The sequence below is a fragment of the Lepisosteus platostomus genome, chromosome 28 (assembly GCF_059453375.1).
Source record: "Lepisosteus platostomus isolate fLepPlt1 chromosome 28, fLepPlt1.hap1, whole genome shotgun sequence".
In the NCBI taxonomy this organism is placed as follows: domain Eukaryota; kingdom Metazoa; phylum Chordata; class Actinopteri; order Semionotiformes; family Lepisosteidae; genus Lepisosteus; species Lepisosteus platostomus.
In genome coordinates, this window is record NC_142638.1 from 8,819,515 (window position 1) to 8,841,434 (window position 21,920).

Consider the following 21,920-nt stretch of genomic DNA (forward strand, 5'->3'; position numbering starts at 1 on the left):
ATGCCTTCTGCTACTGCCTACCAGTCACTCAGTCTTGTGACGTGAATCCCAGTCTCTCCAGCTGCTAATTAGACACCTTTCACCCATTCATTCCTCCTTTATTCATTTGCAGTTTTTATTTCTCACACACTAGCAATCGTGGTCGTTTTGCTTAATTTTACTTGCATTTCAACTGTCTTCATTGCCCAATGGCTTTGCCTGATTCCAAACTCCTGATTTTAGGAAGAACCATTGCATCTTTGCAGGCTAGAATGATTGAAGGTAATAGCATCTGGAATCATTTCAGAACCTAAATCAAAAAAGCATTGTTAGCTGAAATTTCAGGTGACGCCTAACTCAATCCATTTAACTGCCTACACATTCTGAATTAATGTGGTTTTTCATATTTAAAAAGCACAAAATGATCACCTTGTCAAATCTCTAAGTGCAGAGGGCTGAGCTACAGTTATTACTGCTGTTTATGATTTCTGTGCTTATGTTTATATGTAATGTGTATGTGGTCACATGTGAAAGACAATACAGCAGGGAGAATGAGTGACCCAGGTGCATGAATCTACCTTCAGCGGGAGTCTATTTCCTGGAGCTGACTCTGGAGGTTGGGGGGGCAGGGGGGGGGCTATATTAAATCTAACCAATTAACACTAATGGAGGGTGGCCAGTGCTGTACAACAGCATACTGCCTCAATCAGCTCTTATACACAGTTACTGGCCTCCTAATCACGATTATTTATTGTATAATCAAGCAAATTATATTTGGCCAATGTATGGTTGCCATAGATCTCTCTTACTGTCATCCTCGCCTGCAGCCCAGAGACAGCTCGGCTCCAGCCTTCTTTGAGACTTTGGACCTGGGTAGGATTCTCCTTAGCAGAGTACAGCTGGAGCTGTGGTCTCTGATATACAGTATAACCCGTTTTGTACGACCACATTTAAAGAGCTTTTAGGCCAGAGCTGAAAATGTGAAAAGCCGGGTTCAGAGCCCTTGAGGCAAAGCGCAGCTAGCACTGGTCTGGCTCCACTGGTTTGGAGCTCCTGAGTGTCCTGGCCCTTGTTTGAACTCCAGTGTGGGTGTCCTCTTGGTCTTTTCTCTTTGGACAAATCGTGGGTGTGACCTAGTGAATTGTATGCTGGGCAAATACGTCTTCTCCTTTCTTCGTGAAGATTAAAAAGGCATTTCTCTAAAATAGTTGTTTGGCTAAGGCCTTGTCCTTCCGTTTCTGGGATTTGTGAGGCCTTGCCTGTGAGGTGCAATGATTTTTGAATTTTGGAATATTTTTAACAATTTTAAACGATATCTCTTTTGTCCTGTTAATGCTGTGCACAAAAAAGTATTGAAAGAAAGCAGCAAGCCAAAACAAGACGGCAAACTCTGAATAAGACCGTATAAAATCAGGCACTCAATTACGAGAAAGCCAGGACCTGCAGACACGCACGCGCTAATAGTTCACAGAGGAAATAGTCCCGGTCCAATGCAGTCAGTAAGGTTGGGCCAGTGGTTGCACGTCACCTTGGTACATGCAGTTGCAGAGGGGTTTGTGCCTGGGTTTCTGCTATCGTGCCTGTAGGGGTTACACGTGTCCTGGTTCCATTATAATCACCGACTCCCTCCCTAAAGTTCTTTCCCTCATGTAGTTTGTTTCTACCCCAGTGAAAGAACCTGATTTCCGAATGGAAATCACTAAAGGCCTGGGCAGTGGCATTTCCGGTTGAGCAGTCCAGCCTGTTTACGATCGGATGTTAGATGAGCAAACAGGACAAAGCCTTTCCCATGAGTTTACCATTTTTCTTTATCTTTGCAAGAGTGTGTTTGGTTTCTTGATGGTAGAAGAAATGATCATGACCCCAGTCATTTCTAGTCCAGTAGTGAATACACATAGCTCACTCCTGCAGAGTGATAAGGACGAGTGCGAAGACACAGATAGCTCTGGAAATTCAGGAGACCTGAGCCCTCTCACACACACCCGTCATGTTACAGTAATGTCCCTGTGCGCTTGTTTTGCGAGTTTGTATGCGACATGACCCAGGTTCGAACCTGGATTGACAGGCTCGGCCTCGCCAATCGAGCTCGCACTGTGCCCCCAGCCTTCAGAGGTTGAACCCATGAAAGATTCTGAAGTCACGCCGGAATTTTGGAAGATTTTTTTTTTTCCCCATGGCGAGATGTAGTCGCATCATGACGCAGCACTTCCAGTAATCGGAAGAAGAGGAAAAAATAAAGCTGAACGGATGGCAGATGGCAGGAGTTACCCCTTCAGTCTGTTGCCAAGGGACCAGTCATGTCTCCTCAGTTCCTCACATAATCCCGATTTACTCCTGGCAGGGCCCGTGTCGTTGCCAGTGTGAATGGTATAATGGTTACTGGATTAGATGGAGAGGAAATAAACCAGTAATAAACCATAAGGTCATCTAAGTAGCTGGAGAAATTCCTCCTTTAGGTGCTTTGTGTAACTCTGTGTAAGAGATTGCATTAATGTAGCTTCAGCTCCTATCTGCTGGGCTGGGCTACATCATTACCCAGCTTCTCCACTGCCCAGCTCCCCTGCGCTCTTCCTGGATCAGGTGGTCTGGACTCGGGGAGTCCTCGGACAGTGGCTCCCTGTGACTGCGGGTGGCTGTGAGCCTGCGATGTCAGCGGGTCTGACGAGCGCACACTGGGACTCGAGTTCATCACCCGTTAGCGCGTCCAAATCGAGCGGCCAGGAAAAGGAATATCATCGATTCCACCTTTTAAACGCACATTGCAAAAAGCGCTGTCGGGGTGTGTAGCAGATGAGGTCATAAATCAGCTCTTTTATGACCAGGGGTTGAGAGGGGAAATGCTTCCTGGAAACTTGTAAAGGCAGCAATCCCCCCCCTCTCCACCCCTCTGGGGTCCGAGGCGGGTCTCTCTCGCACTGAGCCGAGCCCACCTGGCCGCGCTCTCGGAGGTGCGTCTCTCAAACGAAGAGGAAAGAAATCCCAAACAGCCTTATTTCCCCCCCCCAGCAGAGCGCAATCAAACCCCCCCCCCCCCCCCTACCCCCTGCGGGGATGAATTCTTGTCTCTCCCTGGCTGGGAGGCGTCTTTTTCTCCTCCCCCTGACTCCCCTCTCCCCTCTCCCCACGCCCGGCGCCGATTCCTCGGGCTGTGCCTGACGTGTTGGGACCTGGGCGCAGGAGACGTGCAGGGGCGGGTTGGGAACGAGCCGGCCCTCATGAACGCATGCACGATAATCCAGGGATCAAGCTGGCAGGAGCCCCACGCCCCACGCCTTGGAACATTAAACCACACAGAAAGTTTATTTTATGGCGGGTTTATCCTGAGCCGTTAATGTATGAATAGCACACTTTGAGAGAGAAAGGAGGAAAACTGGGAAGACATCACCGGAGAGGGTTGGTTACATACTCGCCCTTTCATTTCTCTGTCTGAAAGGTATTCCTCTCTTGGCCACTAGCCGAAGAAGAAGAAATTCGGTGTTAAACTATGAGCCTTCATTTCCTGAACCCGGTGCTGAAAATCGTTGCGGGACACTTTAAGGCATGTGGTGGCTGTCTTGTGCTCTTACTACGTGCTGAAATATCAATTGCCCTTTCCAATATATTCAAGATCAACTAGTTGAAAACAAGCTCAGTAAACAAATTGGAATCTGCAGCTGTTAAAATTCTGTTCCTGTTTGGTGGAGTTTTGTACATGTCTGATCCAGACCCCCCCCCAACCTGTTGAATTTTTGGACAGCATAATTTGAATTTTGAACCGGTATAGGGCAGAAAACCTGACAATATGGAAGACTATACATAATTGGAGATCAAACTTCTATATCGAGAAAACCTTGCAATAAAAATACACTGTCCTGGGTCCATGTGATTGCATGTGGTGTTCTTGTAGTATCAACCACGTTCGAATTAATTTGGTTAACTCGGTTACTTTATCAATCCATTTGAGAACAGGCATTTCCTCCCCTAATTCTCATGCACCAGGCAGAGCTGTGGGCCTGCTGGGCTGGTCTTGCTGGTGAAATGCACCCTTGTTGGCGACGAGCAAAGCCTGCGTCATTCCTGTCTGACTCCTGGGTGCGTGGAAGGTGCCGAGCTCCCTGTGAAGGCTGTGTCCTAACGCCTCCGCAGGCAACCGCAACAAACCTCAGCGTGACTCAGAAAGCAGGGGGTGCTGGTTCAACTTCCCCTCTCTGGTCTCCGGTTCTCCTGGGGAATGAGCTCCAACTTGCCCGCCTTCTGTCTCTCTTGGCCCTTCCGCAGGCGCGTTCTGCATGTCCGGGCCAGTGGCGTCTACTTCGAGGTTGGGCATGACCTGCTGCAGCCACCGCAGGGAAAGATCTCAGGGTGGTTTTGTAATCGGAGAGGATAAGAACAGAGCTGAAGGTCAGACTCTACCTTAGCTCTTGGCTCAAGCCACACAGCGATAAGGAACCTCAGAGCACAGGTCTCTTGATGAAGGGGTGGTTGAAAGCTCTTACCCTGGGGACTGAGGTCACTCTACGTTTCTCATAATATCCTGGGAGTGTTGGCACACCCAGCTGACTTCACAGGGTTTTGAATGCAGTTATCCGAAGCGCCAGACTGTTTTCTGCATTTGCACTGTTAGTAGCAGAACACATTCAGGTTTTATTGCCTGGCTTGTTAGCTTCTCTGCAGCAATCATTGCAGCTTGATTTAAAATATTCTTGGCTGTGTCAGTGGAGAATTTGGGGACGATGGTTCTCCCTCATTGGCACATCACCGGCTTTTTTAATTGTGGATTGATCGCTCAACAGATCCATTTCTAAAATAAACCAACAAGTACCATTAACAGGCCTTCTTCTGTCACAGCACGCTAAGATACCCGTGACTGACAGTGTACAGCGCGGCTCGCAGTGCGCTCAGTGAAGCTTTTTATCTTCTAAAACAGGAACCTCACCAAGCCTGCAGAGTCAGACGTCTGCTCTGTGCCATCAGATCTGAGGTCATGAGGCCGCACGAAGGGAGAGCACTGTCACCTGCAGACAGAAGCCCCCCCTCCCCCCACCTCCGCCTCTTCAGCGTATTCGCTCAGCGCTTGTCCTGGCCCAGAAAACACATCCACATATCTCCTGCTTCCTTCCTCGGTGGTAACCTGAGCACCCCTCTCCTGCCGCGCCCACCCAGGGCTGCCTGATGGGGCCCTGGGGAGGCCGCTGCTATGGCCAGGTGAACCGGATCCTGTCCCACATGTTCCCAGGGCTCCTGTAAGTCAATACCAGCCCCTGTGCCCTCGGGCAGAAAGTGGTAATAGAAGTGTCATGGCTCCCGAGACCCTGCTGCAGGTCGTGCACTGACGCGTGGAATGCAAATGATTTATCTTCATTTCTCTCTTTACAGCTGGTGCTTTTCTTCTGTTCCTCTTCCTATTTCTTTCTTCTCTTTTCCTTCTTTCTTCAATTGCTTTGGACAGGCGCGCGAGGTGATTTCGGAGGGGTGCGTGTTGCGTTCTGCGAGGGAGTTAACGAGCACATAGCTTCACAGACGGGCTTCAGAGCTCAACGGGACGTCGGCGTGCTTCCCCCAGAACCCTTGGGTTGAAGACCACTTTTCCAGGAGCCTGATCTAAACATAATCAGCACGGGAAATAAGCAGAAGAGCAGCATGAGACAAGTGCCAGGGAAGATGCCAAGAAGCAAGGACCGAGAGTATAAAAGTGCTTCTCAGGTCCGTCTCGTCTGGGCATACTCATGCATTTCTAGCTGCAACTTCATGTGGGTAAACGTCCTGCTGTTGCCATGGAGCTGTCGGTTGCTATGCACATTCAGCTCTCGGCACTTGATTGCATGGACCTGCAGCGAGACAGAGGCCGAGCTCCTTTCTCCTGTCCTGCTCTGGCATTTGAGAGCAACACGTTGTATACTCAAACCCCATTTCCGAGAGCTTGTAAGCTCTGTGCATGCAGAGTGCACAGGTCACCTCTAACTGCAAGTTGTTGCAAGACGATCTCAGATCAGAGCACTTGAAATCCACTGCTTTGATCTGCTGTTTTGTTGCAAATGGAAAATAATGAGTTACGAATCGCTGTTTGTCATAAATGGACATTTTGAGCCTTTAAACAAAGAGGCTTGTGTCATGTTTGGTTTGAGCGGGTCTCCTGTTGATCAGCAATGCCTGATTTCCTCTTTGATAATGTGCCTGTAATGAACACTGACCTGACTACATGAGTACAGTGACTTTCCCCAGCCTAAATCATGAGGGTGGGCGTGGAACTTTTGTCTTAGAGTTCAGATCCGTGGTTGAGAATTCAGTGTTACTTCGTTGCACTCACAGATTTCCAAGCAATTCGTGTGCAGCTAATGGAAACTGCACTGAGGCAAACTGCATTATTCCTGGAGTTTTTGTTTAGTAGATACTGCAAGGATCTTAACTTTCTGGACAATTCCATTATACTACTGAACTATAAACTGGAAGCTTATATTTAACATGTAAAGCAAATTCCAAAGCATGCAATAAACCCCAGTAACACAGGTGGATCAATGGTAAAAACATAAGCCAGATTATTTTTAGTACCAGTAATTAGAAACCAGAACGCACTGCCCTGGTCATCAAATGAATGGTTTCAGAGAGTAGGTGCTGAATTCTCTGCTCTGATTTCTATTAAGAAAGTCCGTGCACAAGACCGCCTGGGCGGGGGTTCTTCGTGTGTCACAACACAAGGCTGTGTCACGTCCGTCTCACTTGCAAAAAAAACAGTAAGAAACAAACAACCGAGGGAAGTTTGTTTTTAATGATTAGCATATCCACAAACACACTGCACTCTCACATTCAAAATCTGCGCCACACTGTGATGATTTCATTATGTTATGATTTATAATCTGATCAAGAGGAAGCGCAGAAGTGAGGCGCCAGCCTGTCCGCTCAAGTAGGATGACGAGGGCGATGAAAGCACTTCCTGTGTTAATTAGCCCCGCCTTCACCTAGCATGACAGGAAGCTCGTCATGATTCGGTCAGGTGGACGGGGGTCATTGGTGCCACTTTGTTTCTATTTATAGGGCTCAGCTGGGAAGATCTGGGTGAAAAGGTCACATCTCGCACAGGCAGAGCTGGACGCATTAAATGGCTTAATGATAAAATACGGACTATTTTCACTTCAACTGGAGTGTAGACATCAATGTGTTAGCACATTATGCTGCACACATACCGCAGTGCATTTAAAAGGAAAACTAAAGGGACATAAAGGTATTTCTTGTAACTGGGACAGGCCCTTATTCCTATCTAGAAGTACAAAGCATGCAATCAATTCATAAGTAATGCAGGGCTCCAATTTATAGGTGTACATTTAGACAAAGATGTGTTTGTGTCGTGTCAGACTCTTCTCGATGTCAAACCCACTCAGTCTAACATGCATACCATATAAAGATCTAATGATGTAAGAATGTATATCTGAATGAAATTCCTGGCCAGACCCAGAAATGTCTGTCTGGCATTCGGGTGACTTGTTTTCCTGATGTGTAATGTTGTGGTGTTCAGATCAGGAATGAGAATAAGAATTCATTACCCTTCTATAGCGCTTTTCTGGACACTCCACTCAAAGCGCTTTACAGGTAATGGGGATCCCCTCCACCACCACCAGTGTGCAGCCCCACCTGGATGATGCGACAGCAGCCATAGTGCACCAGAACGCTCCCCACACACCAGCTCTCAGTGGGGAGGAGAGCAGAGTTATGAAGCCAGTTCAGAAATAGGGACTAATAGGAGGTCATGATTGATAAAGGCCAATGGGAAATTTGGCCAGGACGCTGGGGTAACATCCCTACAATTTTTGAGACGCGCCCTGGGATTTGTAATGACCCAGAGAGTCAGGAACTCCGTTAGGGTTCTGTGGACACTGGGAATCTGCTATCTCAGACACAGTGTTTCACATCGGCAGCTCTGCAGTTGTAATGTGCTCACACTGCAGTGACCTGCACAGAGGCCAGGTGAAACAGTCAGCCCTCTGTGCTCCTGTTGCTAGAGCATCTTTAAATGCAGTGGCTGAAGAACTCCTGTTACTCTTACTTGGAGTTGTTGGTTTATTTTAGAAACTGATTTGTGGAATAATCTATAGTTAAAAAAAAAAAATGGGCAATGCGACAAGGAGGGAAAACCATCGTCCCAAAATTCACCACTGATGCAGCCATGAAGCTGAATATTTTAAATTTTTCTTTATCAGGCATTGCTGCTCTTTGGCACTTGCTCTGCATGAAAAAGGCTGTGTAAACATAGATATTGTTGTAACTTTTTCTATGTGAAGGAAAAGATATGGATCCTTTGACCTATGACACAACAGGCTCATTGTGCAGGCTTGTACACAGGACACACTGTAGTCAATCCACCATAAACAACCCAACTGTATAAAAAATGCATGAACAGATTGGCACATGTGAAGCTTTTCTTATTTACCCCTGTAAAAGGGAGGTTGAAATATTACACAACCATGGCATCTTTTAAAGATCCAGACTGTCAACTTCCTTCTCAATAGAAACCCTCCTACTCCATCTTGCGTGTTGTGACCTACAACAGACTGGCTTGTTTTGCCCACAAAAGGAGGCCCAAGGTCACTCCTGACTCCAGAGCTGCCCAGCTGGAGGCTGGACCTCCACTGCTCTCAGCTCTTGGTCCTGACTTGGGCACAGGTCCCCAGGAACTGATCTACAGCCACTATCCCTGTTCAGAAAAGGAACTGTAAAGACCCTGTGCGTTTCTATATAACTAATGAAACTGCTGCACTCTCGCGCTTGCGGGCCTTAAAATGAAAGAAAAGCTACTTTGCTGACTGATGGACCGTTATGTGCCTGCGGATGACCTGCTCTGTTCAGAACAGCCACAGTACCCGTTGCAAGCCGAGTTTTTCATCTGCTGTCCCGGAATCCGCGATCCTGGGAGCAAAACTCAATCGATTTGCTTCTGTGAGGGAGAATAAGTGTGAAGCAGATTAAAACTGCTCCGTAGGGGTTATTTTAATTGTGTGCTGGACAATCTGGTAATTACCAGCCTCGGCTGTTTTTTTTTAACCGAGATTTCTCCCTGCGTGCTTGTGTTCTTCTTTGAAACAACAGGAAAATTGGAACCTGCAGTTGCTGAGCAGTCCAGGTCAGCAGCCTGTTTAAATAACAAAGCTGCCAGCAGTAAATAACTGCTGAATGGGCTTTTACACCACTGGCGGTGCCTGTGTGGCCCGCTCGAGCCCAGCGGTGCCTGTGTGACCCACACTAGTCCATCAGTGTGTAGTGTGGTACTTCCTGTTGCCTTTCCTGTCTGTGCCTGACGCAGGCTCGTGCGCCCAGTACTGAGTGACGATGCTGCCTGACTGGGGCTCCCCGATAAGAAAGCCAGGATGTAGGGATAACAATGGAACTGGTAAAGGAACGCTTTTCTTTTTTATGAAACGCCCATCAGCAGTTTCTTTTTCTGTGTGTTTGTGCATATGTGGAATGCTAAAATAGGCAGGTGTGAAATGAAGGGGGAATTATAATTCCGGCCTAGCTCTTTTGTCCTGTAAAAATGACTAGTGCATCTGCATTAAGACTCTTTTCTACTGTCTTAAAAGTTTGCTTTTTCCATCAGTAACATGCACACTGTAGCATTGTAGAACTGCAAAATATTTGCATCAGATGAACAATAAAAGCAGCCTTTTTCAATGCTTTAAAATGTATCTAAAATAAGGGCGCTCACAAAACAGTAGAAGCGCATTCTACAGATTTCCCAGCCTTCAGTCATCAAATGGCTTATCTGTGTAATAAGAACACAGAAAACACAGTGTACTGTAATGCGCTCAATGGCCTCTCGATTGTATCCTTTCCTCTGTTCTTGCAGTTTTAAGCTTTCCTATTGATGGCACCCTGCTTGTCTGCATCCTCCTGTGCTGCTCTGTAACTTTACAACAGTTCATCATGTTGCTCGGTACAGCTGGGTTTTCTGAAGCAAACAGACCTGGTAACTGTAGAATCACAGCTGTCGCTTCCTGTTTCTTTCCTCTGTTCTTCATTCCGTCGGGCCTTTCCAAAGCCTGCGACTGTAAGATCTTTCAGTACTTATTTATTTAGCATCAGATCAGCAGCTTCAAAAGGAACACAGCCCCTGTTTACAGCAGAAACTGTTCAGCGGAAGGCTTTGCCAGACAGAACGGTTGTCTTTTTGTATGATAACTATCCCTAGATCCCTAGGTCTGACTGGACAAACTGCATTGAACCCCGGAGGTTCTGGAGGTCCCACATTTCCAGCTGGATTAAGTTCTGCAGTGCTGCATTGCTGAGGAGACTCCCATTGCCTTTGTGAAGATGCTGTCACACACAGTTGCAAAGCTCAGAACAAATTCTCCCTTGCTGCCCTCTGAATGATAAAAAACAGCCTCTCTGGTTAACTACTGCTGAATAGTAGTGGGGTTCAGATTTCTATATATAGGTATAGAAATCTGATAGATATAGGCTACAGAGTGGTTGCAGGTGTACAGATCTGTATAGAACCAGGGAGGTTTGGTTTCACATAGGATGTTATTGCTAATGCCTCACGAAGAGTCATAGAAAAATGAACCTGCGAGTAAGGTTTGAAACATTCGCAGGTAAATATCAGCCCCCCCGTATCTTAGAGTTAATCCATTAAAATAAAACATCTTAACTATCACTTGCTTCTGTAACAAGTTATTATAATAAGATCGATCCTCCATATTTAACACCAAATGACACTTTTATACGGTATTCTTATGGGTCTGTGCAACACCCCATTAAAGGGGAGCTGCAGGCCCAATTTCCCAGACTGGTGGTATTTGTTGGCAAACCCATCTCGAAGTCGAGAGCAATATTTCTATTGGATTGAAAGAGATGTATTGACAAGCCTGCTTTTTTGTTGTAACAAGGCCGCAACATGTCACAGGAACTTTTGGGGCGCCGTGCAAAAGTTTTGGGAAATTTCCTCTATTTTGTGATGTGAATTGGAGATTTCACAAGCTACAGTGTATGTGTTGTTTTTATTGTGGTTTCAAACGCGCTCACCAGAGCTGATTCTGTCTCACCCCGAAATATAAAAATAGCGTCGCTGTTTCCCTTTAATGTGAGAAGGGCTTTTTACAAGTAGCTGCTACCGAGATGACTGTTGCCTCTCTGACCTTCCATTAATCGGAGGTTTCACTGCCTCAGAGAGACCCAGTCTGACCAGAGCTGTGTTCACTCTTGCACACTGTATGAATTCTAGCCTCTTCCCATCACCCACTGCCCCTTTGATCTGTCCAGGCCCTTAACTCTTTGCCAGCCCTGAAGGACTACCAGGCCTTGAGGGTGGACGTAGGCCAGTGCCCTGTGTAGCAGCGCCCTCTTCCCTGTGATGGCGTATCCAGTCTGTGCTTCCTGACTGCGTGCCTGCATTGCTGGAACCTGATACTGTCCATTGGATGGGAGTTACTTGGTTTTCACTGCGGCTGTATTTTTTTCTCACAACTCCTTTGATCAATAGCCGGTCTCCAGATACTCTCTGTAAGAGGGGAGGTTTTAATCTGCTGTGAGCGCTGGCAACTACCCAGCCCCCTTGGGCAGTGAACTGTTGCCTCTTGCTCTCGAAGGCTACCTGGTACGCCACAGGCAGAAAGCAGGGTAGCCTACATGAGGTGCTCAGTCCTCCCTGCCACTGCTGTGTGGACAGGGCCTGGTGCCAGAGGAATGTGTTCTGCTGCTGTGGCCTTAATCCAGTGCCATCAGCAGACCGTTTGTTCACCCTGTGCCCACTTTCAAGGCCCATATCTTAACTCGAGGACAAGGGAGCTGAGCAGATTCTTCTCAGCCATCCCTCATCCGAGACCCTTCCCAGCAAGCAGAACTGTGGCTCTCGAACTATTTTCACACCACCTGGTCCCGAGACACAATTCTTCACGCGAAGCGGAAAACTTCAGTGATTCACTAGCATGGTCAGCTGATCTGGTGTGAGCACAAACTTACTACGTTTCCATCCTGAGGCTTTGGTTTTCCGCTGAAGTTTCTGAAACGTGTACACTTGGAGACGGGGAAATCGCTCGCAACTCGCAACGTAAAGGTTAGAATTTTATTAGGGCTCAAATTTCAATATAGGAGAACACTGATACCTTTCCCATCGGAGGTCACTGCATCAGACACTTAGTTAAAGACGAGAATAAAATGATATAAAATAATAACACAAAAATACCCAGCGAGAAGGATGAAGGTGAAGATGAAGTATTTATCAGAGATACGTTTAACCCTGTGTGACCCAGTCCTCCACCTCCCTGATGCATCGCCTCCGAGCTCATCCTTTCCTCTGCAGGGATTTTAAAACAAACATTGTTATTCTGCACAGCTGTGCCCTGCCAGGATATTGGCAAACAGACTATTCTCTATACCCCTGGGAAGCATCCTAAAGAGCAGTTTCCTGGAGAAGTGATGTGGAGTTTGGAGTAAAGAGAGGGAATGCCAGCCCTTGTAGACACTTAATTCAGCACAACCAGGACTTTATAACAGCATGGTGGCTGAGGGAAATTATTTATAGGGCAATGCAGCTGTTTCTTAAACATGTAGTGGGTGTTTTGATGAGCCGGATACATGTAAATCGATGATAATCCACAGCCAGCAGCTGCCCATTAATCTACATGAGACACACGGCCTGTAACCCCACTGTTTGCCCCCACTATTGGCCACTGTTAGACCCCTCTCAGAAAACCACATGATTCTGGTAAATAAAGCTGGAGATGTCTTTAAAGAAAGGAGGACAGATGAAACCTGCCTCTCACTTGCTTTGTCTAGGACAGCAACAGGCTTCTATTTTTGGGGATGAGCAAAACTTCCATGCAAAAACAGACATTTCTGTGATTTGTCAGTAACAGTTTGTTGCCATACAGTACAAAATCCGACAGTGAAGACACTTTCACTAGGGTCAGCCTTGGCCATCAGTCTATGTAGCTAAATCGGACACAGGCGATACAGAACCACACCGCTACTCTTGTGACCCTGACTGCCTGGAGCACAGAGACCAATCTTGCAGAATTTGCAGATTTAATTTTGCAACATAACATCATAGCAAGTGAGAACTCTGAATGCCTTCATTACCTTCAGATTCATTTTAACATGGTTGTTAGCTTGGTTAATTTATTATTATTACTGTTGTTGATGACAATGATAGTTATTTGCAATTATACATGAAATATTTTATTGTAAAAATCTGCACTACCTGTGGTTTCTGTGGAGTGGAGAAACCTTGTTTCTTGTTGCACTGGAACAGCAGAATCTGAAGTGCAATGTGCTTTTCATTTTTGCATTTTACTGTATACTGTTGGTTAGGAATTATAACCTCTTAGTTTGCGGTTACATTTGTGATTCCCTTTGGCTTTTGTAATGTTTTGAACACAACAAAGAAGGAAGCCCTTTCTCCCTCCCTGGGATAGTTTGTGTGTTCTTACATACTTTTAAACAAAGAGAAACGCGCAAAACAGAATCTACAGACTCCAGCCACTACATAACTGAGCCACCGGAGGCAGACGACTAGTAGTGTCTGTTTGTTCAGACAGAAAAGCAGATTGCAGTGTTGGTCTGAAAATGCGTTTTACTGCCACATGTGGTTGCTTTGAGCACAAGCTTTGAACGCTTGTCGAGTCTAATACTACAAATACCCCCAGTGGCAAAAGAGAGGGTGCCAGAATCGTTCCTGGGTGAAGGGAGGTATTTTGGAGCGAGTACAGTTCGTAGACTCAGTGCAGAGTAGTGGCACTGTAACGTTCTGAAAGTGATGGGTTTGTCAAATTCCGTGCAGACTTTAAAATCCTCATGCTCACCTATAAGGCTTTACATGGCTTGGCACCTCAATACCTGTCTGAACTTTTATCGCCCTACTCCCCACCTCGCAACCGCCGCTCTTCAAATTTTGCCCTCCTTACTGTCCCCCCAGCCCGTCTACATTGTATGGGTGACAGGGCCTGCTCCTGTTCTGCCCCCAAGCTCTGGAACTCTTTGCCCAAGGATATCCGAGATTCACCTTCTCTAAACTCCTTCAAATCCAGACTCAAAACCTTCTTCTTCAGAAAAGCCTTGACTGAACTGGTTCCATTCTTCACCCCTCTGCTCTTCTTAATACCACCTTCTACAGTCTCCTCTATTGTTATTGTTGTAATTGTAATTGTGTCTTATCTTGTGAAATCTTCTTATTTATTATTGTCATCCTGTAAAGCGCTTTGAGAAGCCACCTTTAAAGGTGCTATATAAAATAAAGTTTATTATTATTATTGTGTCCCAAATTAAGAGGCTGCTTAGGTGTTTCTGAATGATTGACCCTTCTCTGCTCCAGTACGCACGGACAACAAGAATGGCGTAACTCCGGGATGGAGCCGAGTTTCTTCCAGGTGGGAATTGTGTGTCTGACTTCACTCGACACTCCCGAGACTAGGACGAGCTCCTGGTTTATGTTTGCTCTGGGTGTCTGACACACACGGGGGTTAAAACGGGGGCGTCTCTGTGCACTGCGTTTTGTGAATTGTTGTCTGTGCTCCCAGACAGGTCACAGAAAGACCTAGCGGCCTCTGAGGCAACAGGTTTAAGAGCAGGTCTGGTACAGACAGCCTCTGAGACAGCGGGACCCGTGAGCATCGTTCCGAAAGCCATCTCTCAGCGCTCAGACGGTTATATTCATTCATGCTGTCTCGGGTTCCAGTCCTGCCATCAGCATGTTCATCTCCAGGACTGGGGGACTGAAACAATCTGAATTCAGCACTGACGCCTAATATAACACTGTATAAAGAGAGTGCGATGCTTAGGACAGTGGTTTCCCGGTCCCAGGTATCCCTTTATCAGGTCACTGAACTGCAACATGAGGGTTCCTGTAAATGGGCTGTGCCTTAGGTTTGACGGGGACATGTATTGATTTTCGAGAAAAAAAACAACACATACACTATAAGTAAGTTCCCCCAGAGCAGATCTCTGAGCCCGTGAATTGATTTATTCTACCTCTCCGAAGTTCGCTGCTGTGTATTTTTTTCAGCCTGCGTTATTAATTTAAACCGCCGGAGAAAGCAGGCGACAGAAATTGCCTCTGCCCCTCGTGTGTGTGTGTGTGAGTACGCTTTGAGCTGTAGCGTTGGCAAAACTAATCACGTCAAGTGCTCAGACTCCAGGCCCTTTCGTGCAAGGTGGCGGCGGCGGCGGCTCCATTTCGCCTCAGAACTCCGAATCATCTCGGTGCCTCTGCTCCCGGAAGAAAAGGCTATTATCTATGTTGGAAAGTCGGTTTTATTCAGCGCATGTTGTGCAAAGGGGTGTGGAGAGACGGAGAGAGAGAGAGAGAGGGGAGGAGAGGAGAGGGCGATCTAACCAGCGAGCGAGTTCACGCAAAACCCTAGAGGAAGGTGTCGCGTTGCTGCGGTGCTTGGAAAGCAGGGAACAGGTCTGAAGCGCCCTCCGAGTTTTTCTCTCCCCCCCCCCTCCTTCCTCAAGAGCTGAGGGGGAAAAAAAATCTTTTTCGTTGCTCTCGCTGGCAAGTGGGACCCGGGGCGGCCGCAGGAGCTAGGGAGTGAAAACATGGCTTCTAGTCAATTACACTTGTTCCCCAGGGACCTCGGCGTTTTGGTGCTCGCCTTCTTCTGCGCGGCTCGGACCTGTGGGGGATACAATTTAGATCTGCGCTTCCCGGTCATCAAAGAGGGCAAGACCAACGGCAGCTTCTTCGGCTTCTCCGTGGCGCTGCACAGACAGACAGCCGGAGAGCAGAGATACCTGTGAGTACGGTCCAGTCTCTTTCTTATCAAGCTTTTCAAGAGGGACGGGGGGACAGACCACACCGGGCTCCTTGCAGTTCTCAAACTGATAGGAGCCCGAGAAGCGACGTTAAAAGTCTGCTCAAACCGGCGCGGATTAAACTGCTCCTGCGGGCACCGTGCTTTTTCGAGAAATCTCCCGAGAGGTTTCAGACCTCGGTAGTTTGGTTCAAACTTTTGCAAGCAGTTAATAGTTCAGTTTATACCCCTTGAAGGAAAAAAAAAGGGCGCCGAGATCTGTTTGTTTAAGGAACTAAAAACCGACAGTCTGTCATGTGGGTGATAAAGTTGTTGCCCCTGTCGCAAACATCAAACCACTTTGTTTTTCCGTCGTCACTATAAATTCACGATAGCAGACACCTGCTTGTTTTAGACTTCAGGACGGAAATTAAATGGGGCTTCAGCACCTGGTGTGTGAGCCTGTCACTGTGTGAGCTGCAGTATCCTTCCACAATCCGTAATAACCTCACACATTTACAGATCAACACTGTGCTTAGTACGGGGACGCGGATTCCTGCTCGTTCGTTGGAAGGTGATTCAGAGCTGCCTTTCCACCCCAGCGATCACTCTTTTTTTAAAAATATGCAGGGACTGAAGTTGCAGAGTCACGGCTAAACACAAGCACTAAACGCGTCCTGCGGTTTACTTTCAAAAACTGTGAAGTCTCGTCTTTACAGGAGGTCTCCGGTCAGTAGATTCATACAGTATGCACCTGAATTTATATTTCACCGCCTTAAATATAATTCCTGCGCTCTCTGCCCCTCTCCTCCTCTCTTACTGCCCCCCTCTTGCCCCCACTGTCCCCTATAGCTAGCCAGCTTCACTCCAAAGGGAAATGGCAGTAGGCAGACCGACGGGTTGGTGACCATTAGAAACCCCTGAAGGTTGTGCAGTGTCTGTTTCCAGACTGTGGCCAGTAATCACGGGGCTGTCAGGTGAACCCGGAGAGGTGTCTTCAGCTGAAGGGGGTCCCTGGCCATGGGACTCCACCCCGGTACAGGGGCACAGCGGAGCTGGGACAGACAGGAGCTGCCGAAGACTCGTGGCGGTCAGGCCTTTTAATCAAGCGGCCCATAGTGTGACGAGCCACGTTGTGAATAGTCACTCGCAGCTGTCGTTCTGGGCAAAGCCTGCTCTCCTCGTTGTTTCATTCAGTTTGAAGGGTCTTTATCGGCGTGGCTGGGGAATTACAGCGCAGTTAACACAACATGTACAGTAACAACCTAGTATCGGTCTTTTGCAGACATCGCATACAAGACTAGTGTGAGACGGGCTCGCTGTTCCTCGGGCTGGGACAGTGACCACACACTGGGCTGCAGCCCTGCTGAGTTTCCTCCGCCAGCAGGACCAGAAGCTGTTCTGGTTCTGGCAGGTGTGGGAATTCTGGGATCCGATTTGTGACTTTGGGAAAGAATGTTTGTGAAATCCCAGAGTGCGGTATTTCTGGCACTGATGTGGGCCATATGGAAGTCCTGAGCAGGCCCCAGGTTTAGTCAGTCATTAACCCGTTCTCCACATCTCTACTTCAGAATTGAAGTGCTCAGGTGAGATATGCCAGGGTGCCTGCCTGACTGAAGAATTGCTCCCGATTGTTAAACAAGAAGGCATATATACTTTGTGATTTCCCAATGCACAATCTTATCCACTTTGTGCATTGCAAAACAAAGAATTTTCTTAATTTCTAAAGTGTGCTCTAGGCTGGGAAATGATCATGCTTTTTTTTCCCCCTATTTTCTCTGCAACCCAGAGGGGTTACCTCCACTTTGTACCTCCACTTTAGATCAGGGGGTCCCCCAATCCAGGGGCAACCTTCAAAGTTTTCCGGGTCCTTTTCAAGCTGGGAGCAGCGGTGAATCCAGTCCAATCAATCCAGTCGTGATCGGAACCAGGTCTCTCCAGGCCCGGCTGGCCAGGATCAGGACTGGTGATCCCGGTGTCACAAAGCCGTCTGTTCTGAGAGCAATAATAATAAATAGCAGCAGTGGTAATTCTAGCTCATTTAGCATGACCTGCTTGGCGCTGACCCCAGTGGGATCCAGTATATACTGTAGATTTCAGAAAACTGGGCTATCTGCCTTGGTATTTTTCCTGTGAACTTCATGCTTATGAAATTGTCGCTGTGGTGACATGGCCTTTGGTATTGCATGCTCTTGCCGGGCAGTCTGATCCGTTTAGGATTTTCCTGTGTGCCTAAGACCGGGCTTCCCAAATCCGTAGTGCTGGAACCCTGGGCTTCTGTCTGCCTTTAAATCATCTCCACTTAAGGCTATGGAGGAGGGACACACAGGTCCAGGTGAACCTTCATTTTATACATTTACGACTTCTCTCGGGTGAAGAGCTGTTCTGTCACTCAAAGAGATGTAGAAAACCTGCTTCATTTCAGAACCCCCAAAGAGCAGATCTTTGATTTAAGATTACAGGAATGTGGAACAAGCTACCCAGCCATGTGGTTTTCCCTTGGTTTATGGAAATAGCTGGGTGAGATACGTGGATCAGTCAGATACTAACATGCAAATGGGCTGAATAGCCTCCCCTTGTCTGTTACCTTTCTTATGTTCTAAAGATTGTTCCTCTTTCTCTCAGGAGCTTTGTAGACCCCTGTTGTAAACTTCACTAAAGCCTTTGGTAATTAGGGTAAAAAGTGAAAAGTTTCTTCTGTATTTCTTGCATTAGGCCGATGTTCGAATATGGTAACAAGAAAATGCCAGTCCTTGGATTTGGTGCAGTAGTGCCGATTAAGTTTGCTGTACTGCGCATCTGGAGAAATTCTTGGCCTTTCCCATGAGCTGCGACTAGAGCAGAATCACTGATTCTGAACAAACAAATCAGATCAGGGCTGTTCCAACTGTGGCACTGTCTAATCGGCTTCATTGTGACACACGGCAACCGCCTCCTTCATTACTACATTGATCCTGCTAATTATCCCTTAAATATTTAAGGGCTCGACTGCAGCATAATTGTGTCCTGGAGCAGTCACTTTTCGAAGCCCTGGATCAGAAAAAGTTTTGTGAGTCATACAGTACGAAGATTAGAAGACTTAAAAACAGGTATGATCATGTATTCTTGAGCCATATTTGTAAACTTCCATTCATTACACGTCTTTGCAAAATTCTGAAGTTTTTTTTTTATTTTAAGCCCCGATTGTGATCTACATGCCAGAGACATAACTCCACTGATGAGCAAAGCAATGTGCGATACTGAACTTGGCCTTGTGTCATTTTATCTTGGGTTGTCGGTGGCTTCAGCAGCAGTAGCCACCGAAGTTTCCTTTATACATCGGGCTTAGCGCCTCCCAGACCTTCCTCCTGTGTGGCTGGGAGAGAGCTGCATTGGTAAAGGTGTGTTAAATCTCTCCACTCTGCTGGGCGTAAGGTTTGAAGTAGCTTGGGGAGGGGGGGGTTGTCAGCATGGTCTTCAAAAAGTCCCGTTTCTTGACTTGCCAGTCAATGGTTTTGAGACGGGGGGGGTTAGGGGTACTCTTAAGGCTTTCAGCTAACTTAACTTTCAAGACCCCCTGATTTCCAGGTTCCAGGTTTTCCCTGCCCTTTGGATATCCTGCGGAGGCAGGAGATGCTAATGAAACTCCATGGAAACCTGTGGAGGGAGGCAGGGGTCTGTGGGTAGCAACAGTGACTTTTCCTGGCGTTCTGGCTGGGACCAGGCAGCTGGGCAGCGGTGAATCAGCAGCTGGGTGCAGCACATCTGCCTCGCTGCCTGCTTTGTGCAGCGCTTTCATCTCAAGGCCTTATGCATAGAGGCAAAAAAAAAATCATTTCCTATATCTCAGTTTTTTACATTGAATCCCTTGTTGTACAATTAACCTTGTTAAACGTGGGTTCAGTTTGGTGTAATTTATTCCAGGAGCGTCTCAGGAAGTGAGCTTTTTATAGAGAATTGTGTAGCTGACAACAGCTTTTGTTATTCTGCATCCAGAAAGGTGCTTTCACGTCCGGCATGAGAAAGATCTGAATATCCTCTTCATTTCCCAGTGTTTCTCTGTGCAGAGCTTTGATCTGATTCACCTTGAAAGGTACTTTAGAAAATGAGGCTGTGCTTAAGATTGTTGTATGAATGCAGGTTTAAGGGATACCATACTAATCATCAATTTATCATCGGTTGTGGGCATATTGAATGTCAATAAAGCATCTATAGATATTCAGCAGTGATGAGGGCAGGTCAAACATAATTGAAGTGATTGGGCTGGTATAGACACTACAGCGCATCAGTGTAAAAGCTGTTAATTCAAGTTCTGTGGAACCTTTCCTGAGGGATAATTTATCATTATTGTAAAGTTGTATATCTTTACAGCTTAGTAAGAGGTAACACTAGTGTGATATAGTTGATATGAATACAAGCACTAGTAGTGGCTACGTTGGTAAAATGCTTGCAAGGAGACATTAATCAAATGGGGGTATAATAAATGCATCTGTGCTTTGTAGAGGTTTTGGAAATCCCATCAGGTGTTTCATGATTCCTTGCTGATTGTGTTAGGTTATGAATAGCTCAACATGTCTGTTTAATGCAACAGATAAGCTCGCGTTCTGCACCGCCGAAGGAGAACTGACCAGCTCCTGCTCCATGAATCTGCACGAGCTGAGGGAGGAGGGCCTGCAGGAATGAGTATGATTAAGTGAAGCATAATTATAATCTAAACAGGAGCTCGGGAGGAAAACAGGAGGACTTGAGTGATATTGTACAAACACACTTTAATTTTTTTCATGTTTTAATCAGTGGTCTTTCCCTAAACAGGTTTCGTCAAAGCCTTATCTATAGAAAAATATCATCTGTTGATTAATAGCTTTAATCCAGTGTGGAATAAGAGAAACAACTTCAAATCCCGGTGAGCTCCTGCATGATGTACCAAAACAAATTAAAACACAAATTTCCTTTTTTTTTTTGTGCAAAGAAATTAACAAAAAAAAAACGACTGCACTGAAAGCAAAGCAAATGTTTGTCTTATGCCTTCAAAGGGAAGCCTGCCTCCTCTTTATTGCGGTCAGGCTGTTGTGTCTGTGAGACAGTGCTCTTGGCAGATGTGCTGTGAGAGCTGGAGAATAAATAGGCACTGCAGTTGTACATGAAAGTCTCCCACCCCTCCAGGCAACAGGCCCCTGCGCTTGGAGCTTTGCAGTTGACTTCTTTTCCCGACATTAATGAATCCCTGTCGTAAATCTTTCATTTTTATTACTGCTGAATTTGTTCTTGTAAATAGTACAAGCCCATTTTCATTAAGTGGTCCACGCGGTGATTGTAGAAACGCTCAACTCCGTTTGGTTCCAGATTTTTTCAGAACCGCGCAGTAGCCACTGTCGTTCCGTTTGTTTCCTATTTGCTTCTGCAGGGCGGTAGTCAGGGGGGCAGGGGTTTGAGGGCAGTCCCATAGAGAAACATTTTCAAGTGATTTTAGATACAGCTCAGCATTTGGACAGGTGAAAGAAACAGTCCTGTTGAGAAGACGAAGGGTATCTTTGTCACATGAAAAGCATTGTGGGCATGATCAAATAACTTCATAAAAATGAATGAGGAATCAAGACCATAACTCTTGTTATTTTCTGTAAAACCAAAAGCCCCTTGGTGGTTTAATTAAAGGGGAGAGACTCTACAGTTCACTCATTTTAAATCTTTTGAGCAGTGTCCCGCACAGAGTCCCTCGGCCCTGGAGCAGACAGGCAGGCGCGGGCCTACAGTAGTGCGCTCGCGTGCCCGTTCAGTCTGGTCAAGCTCAGCATTCCTGCACTGTCTCGTCCTGTGTGAGGGGGCCTCTGCAGCTCTTCCACAGAAAGCAAATTGGAAATCAACAACTGGATCTCGTCCGGCGTGGGGGCTGGCAGTTTCGAGGTGGGTTGGGGGGGGTGGGGGATGCAGTCACTGGTCAGCAAAAACGCGAAGTCACAACGGTCTCGGAGTTAAAACGAGTGGCGGGTTTGGGGGAGGGGGACACACCAAGCTGCCCTGGAAGCAGGTGGAAGTGCATTTAAAACTGAGAAAAGGCTGGTGGGGGGACGGAAATGATCAGTCAGGTCAAATCTGGGAAGGGCTGTAGGTCGCCCAGTTGTCGCAAACTCAAATTTGGGGTCCCATGGATTGCGACGTGATGCAGCCCTTCCTGCTCACTAGTCCCTGTAATGCCTAATGTGATGTACGAGCGAATAAGTGCAGGTTGTACAGCAGACATTTCACTGCAGAAATATTCCAGCACGATCT

At 46.8% G+C, this 21,920-nt stretch overlaps 1 protein-coding gene across 2 annotated transcripts in view; it reads left to right on the plus strand.

Moving 5' to 3' along the window:
• The first annotated feature begins 15,049 nt into the window (after nucleotides 1-15,049).
• itga3b (integrin, alpha 3b) overlaps nucleotides 15,050-21,920 on the plus strand; it is a 42,166-nt gene continuing 35,295 nt past the window's right edge. The window contains exons 1-2 of one of the 2 annotated variants that reach the window (XM_088623227.1): nucleotides 15,050-15,346; nucleotides 15,513-15,677. Coding sequence is in view for 1 of the 2 variants with exons in the window: in XM_088623226.1 (XP_088479352.1) it covers nucleotides 15,481-15,677 (197 nt within the window). In the remaining variant the exon portion in view is untranslated. Of the gene's footprint in view, nucleotides 15,678-21,920 lie in introns of both variants that reach the window. The other variant, XM_088623226.1, reaches the window with a different exon arrangement.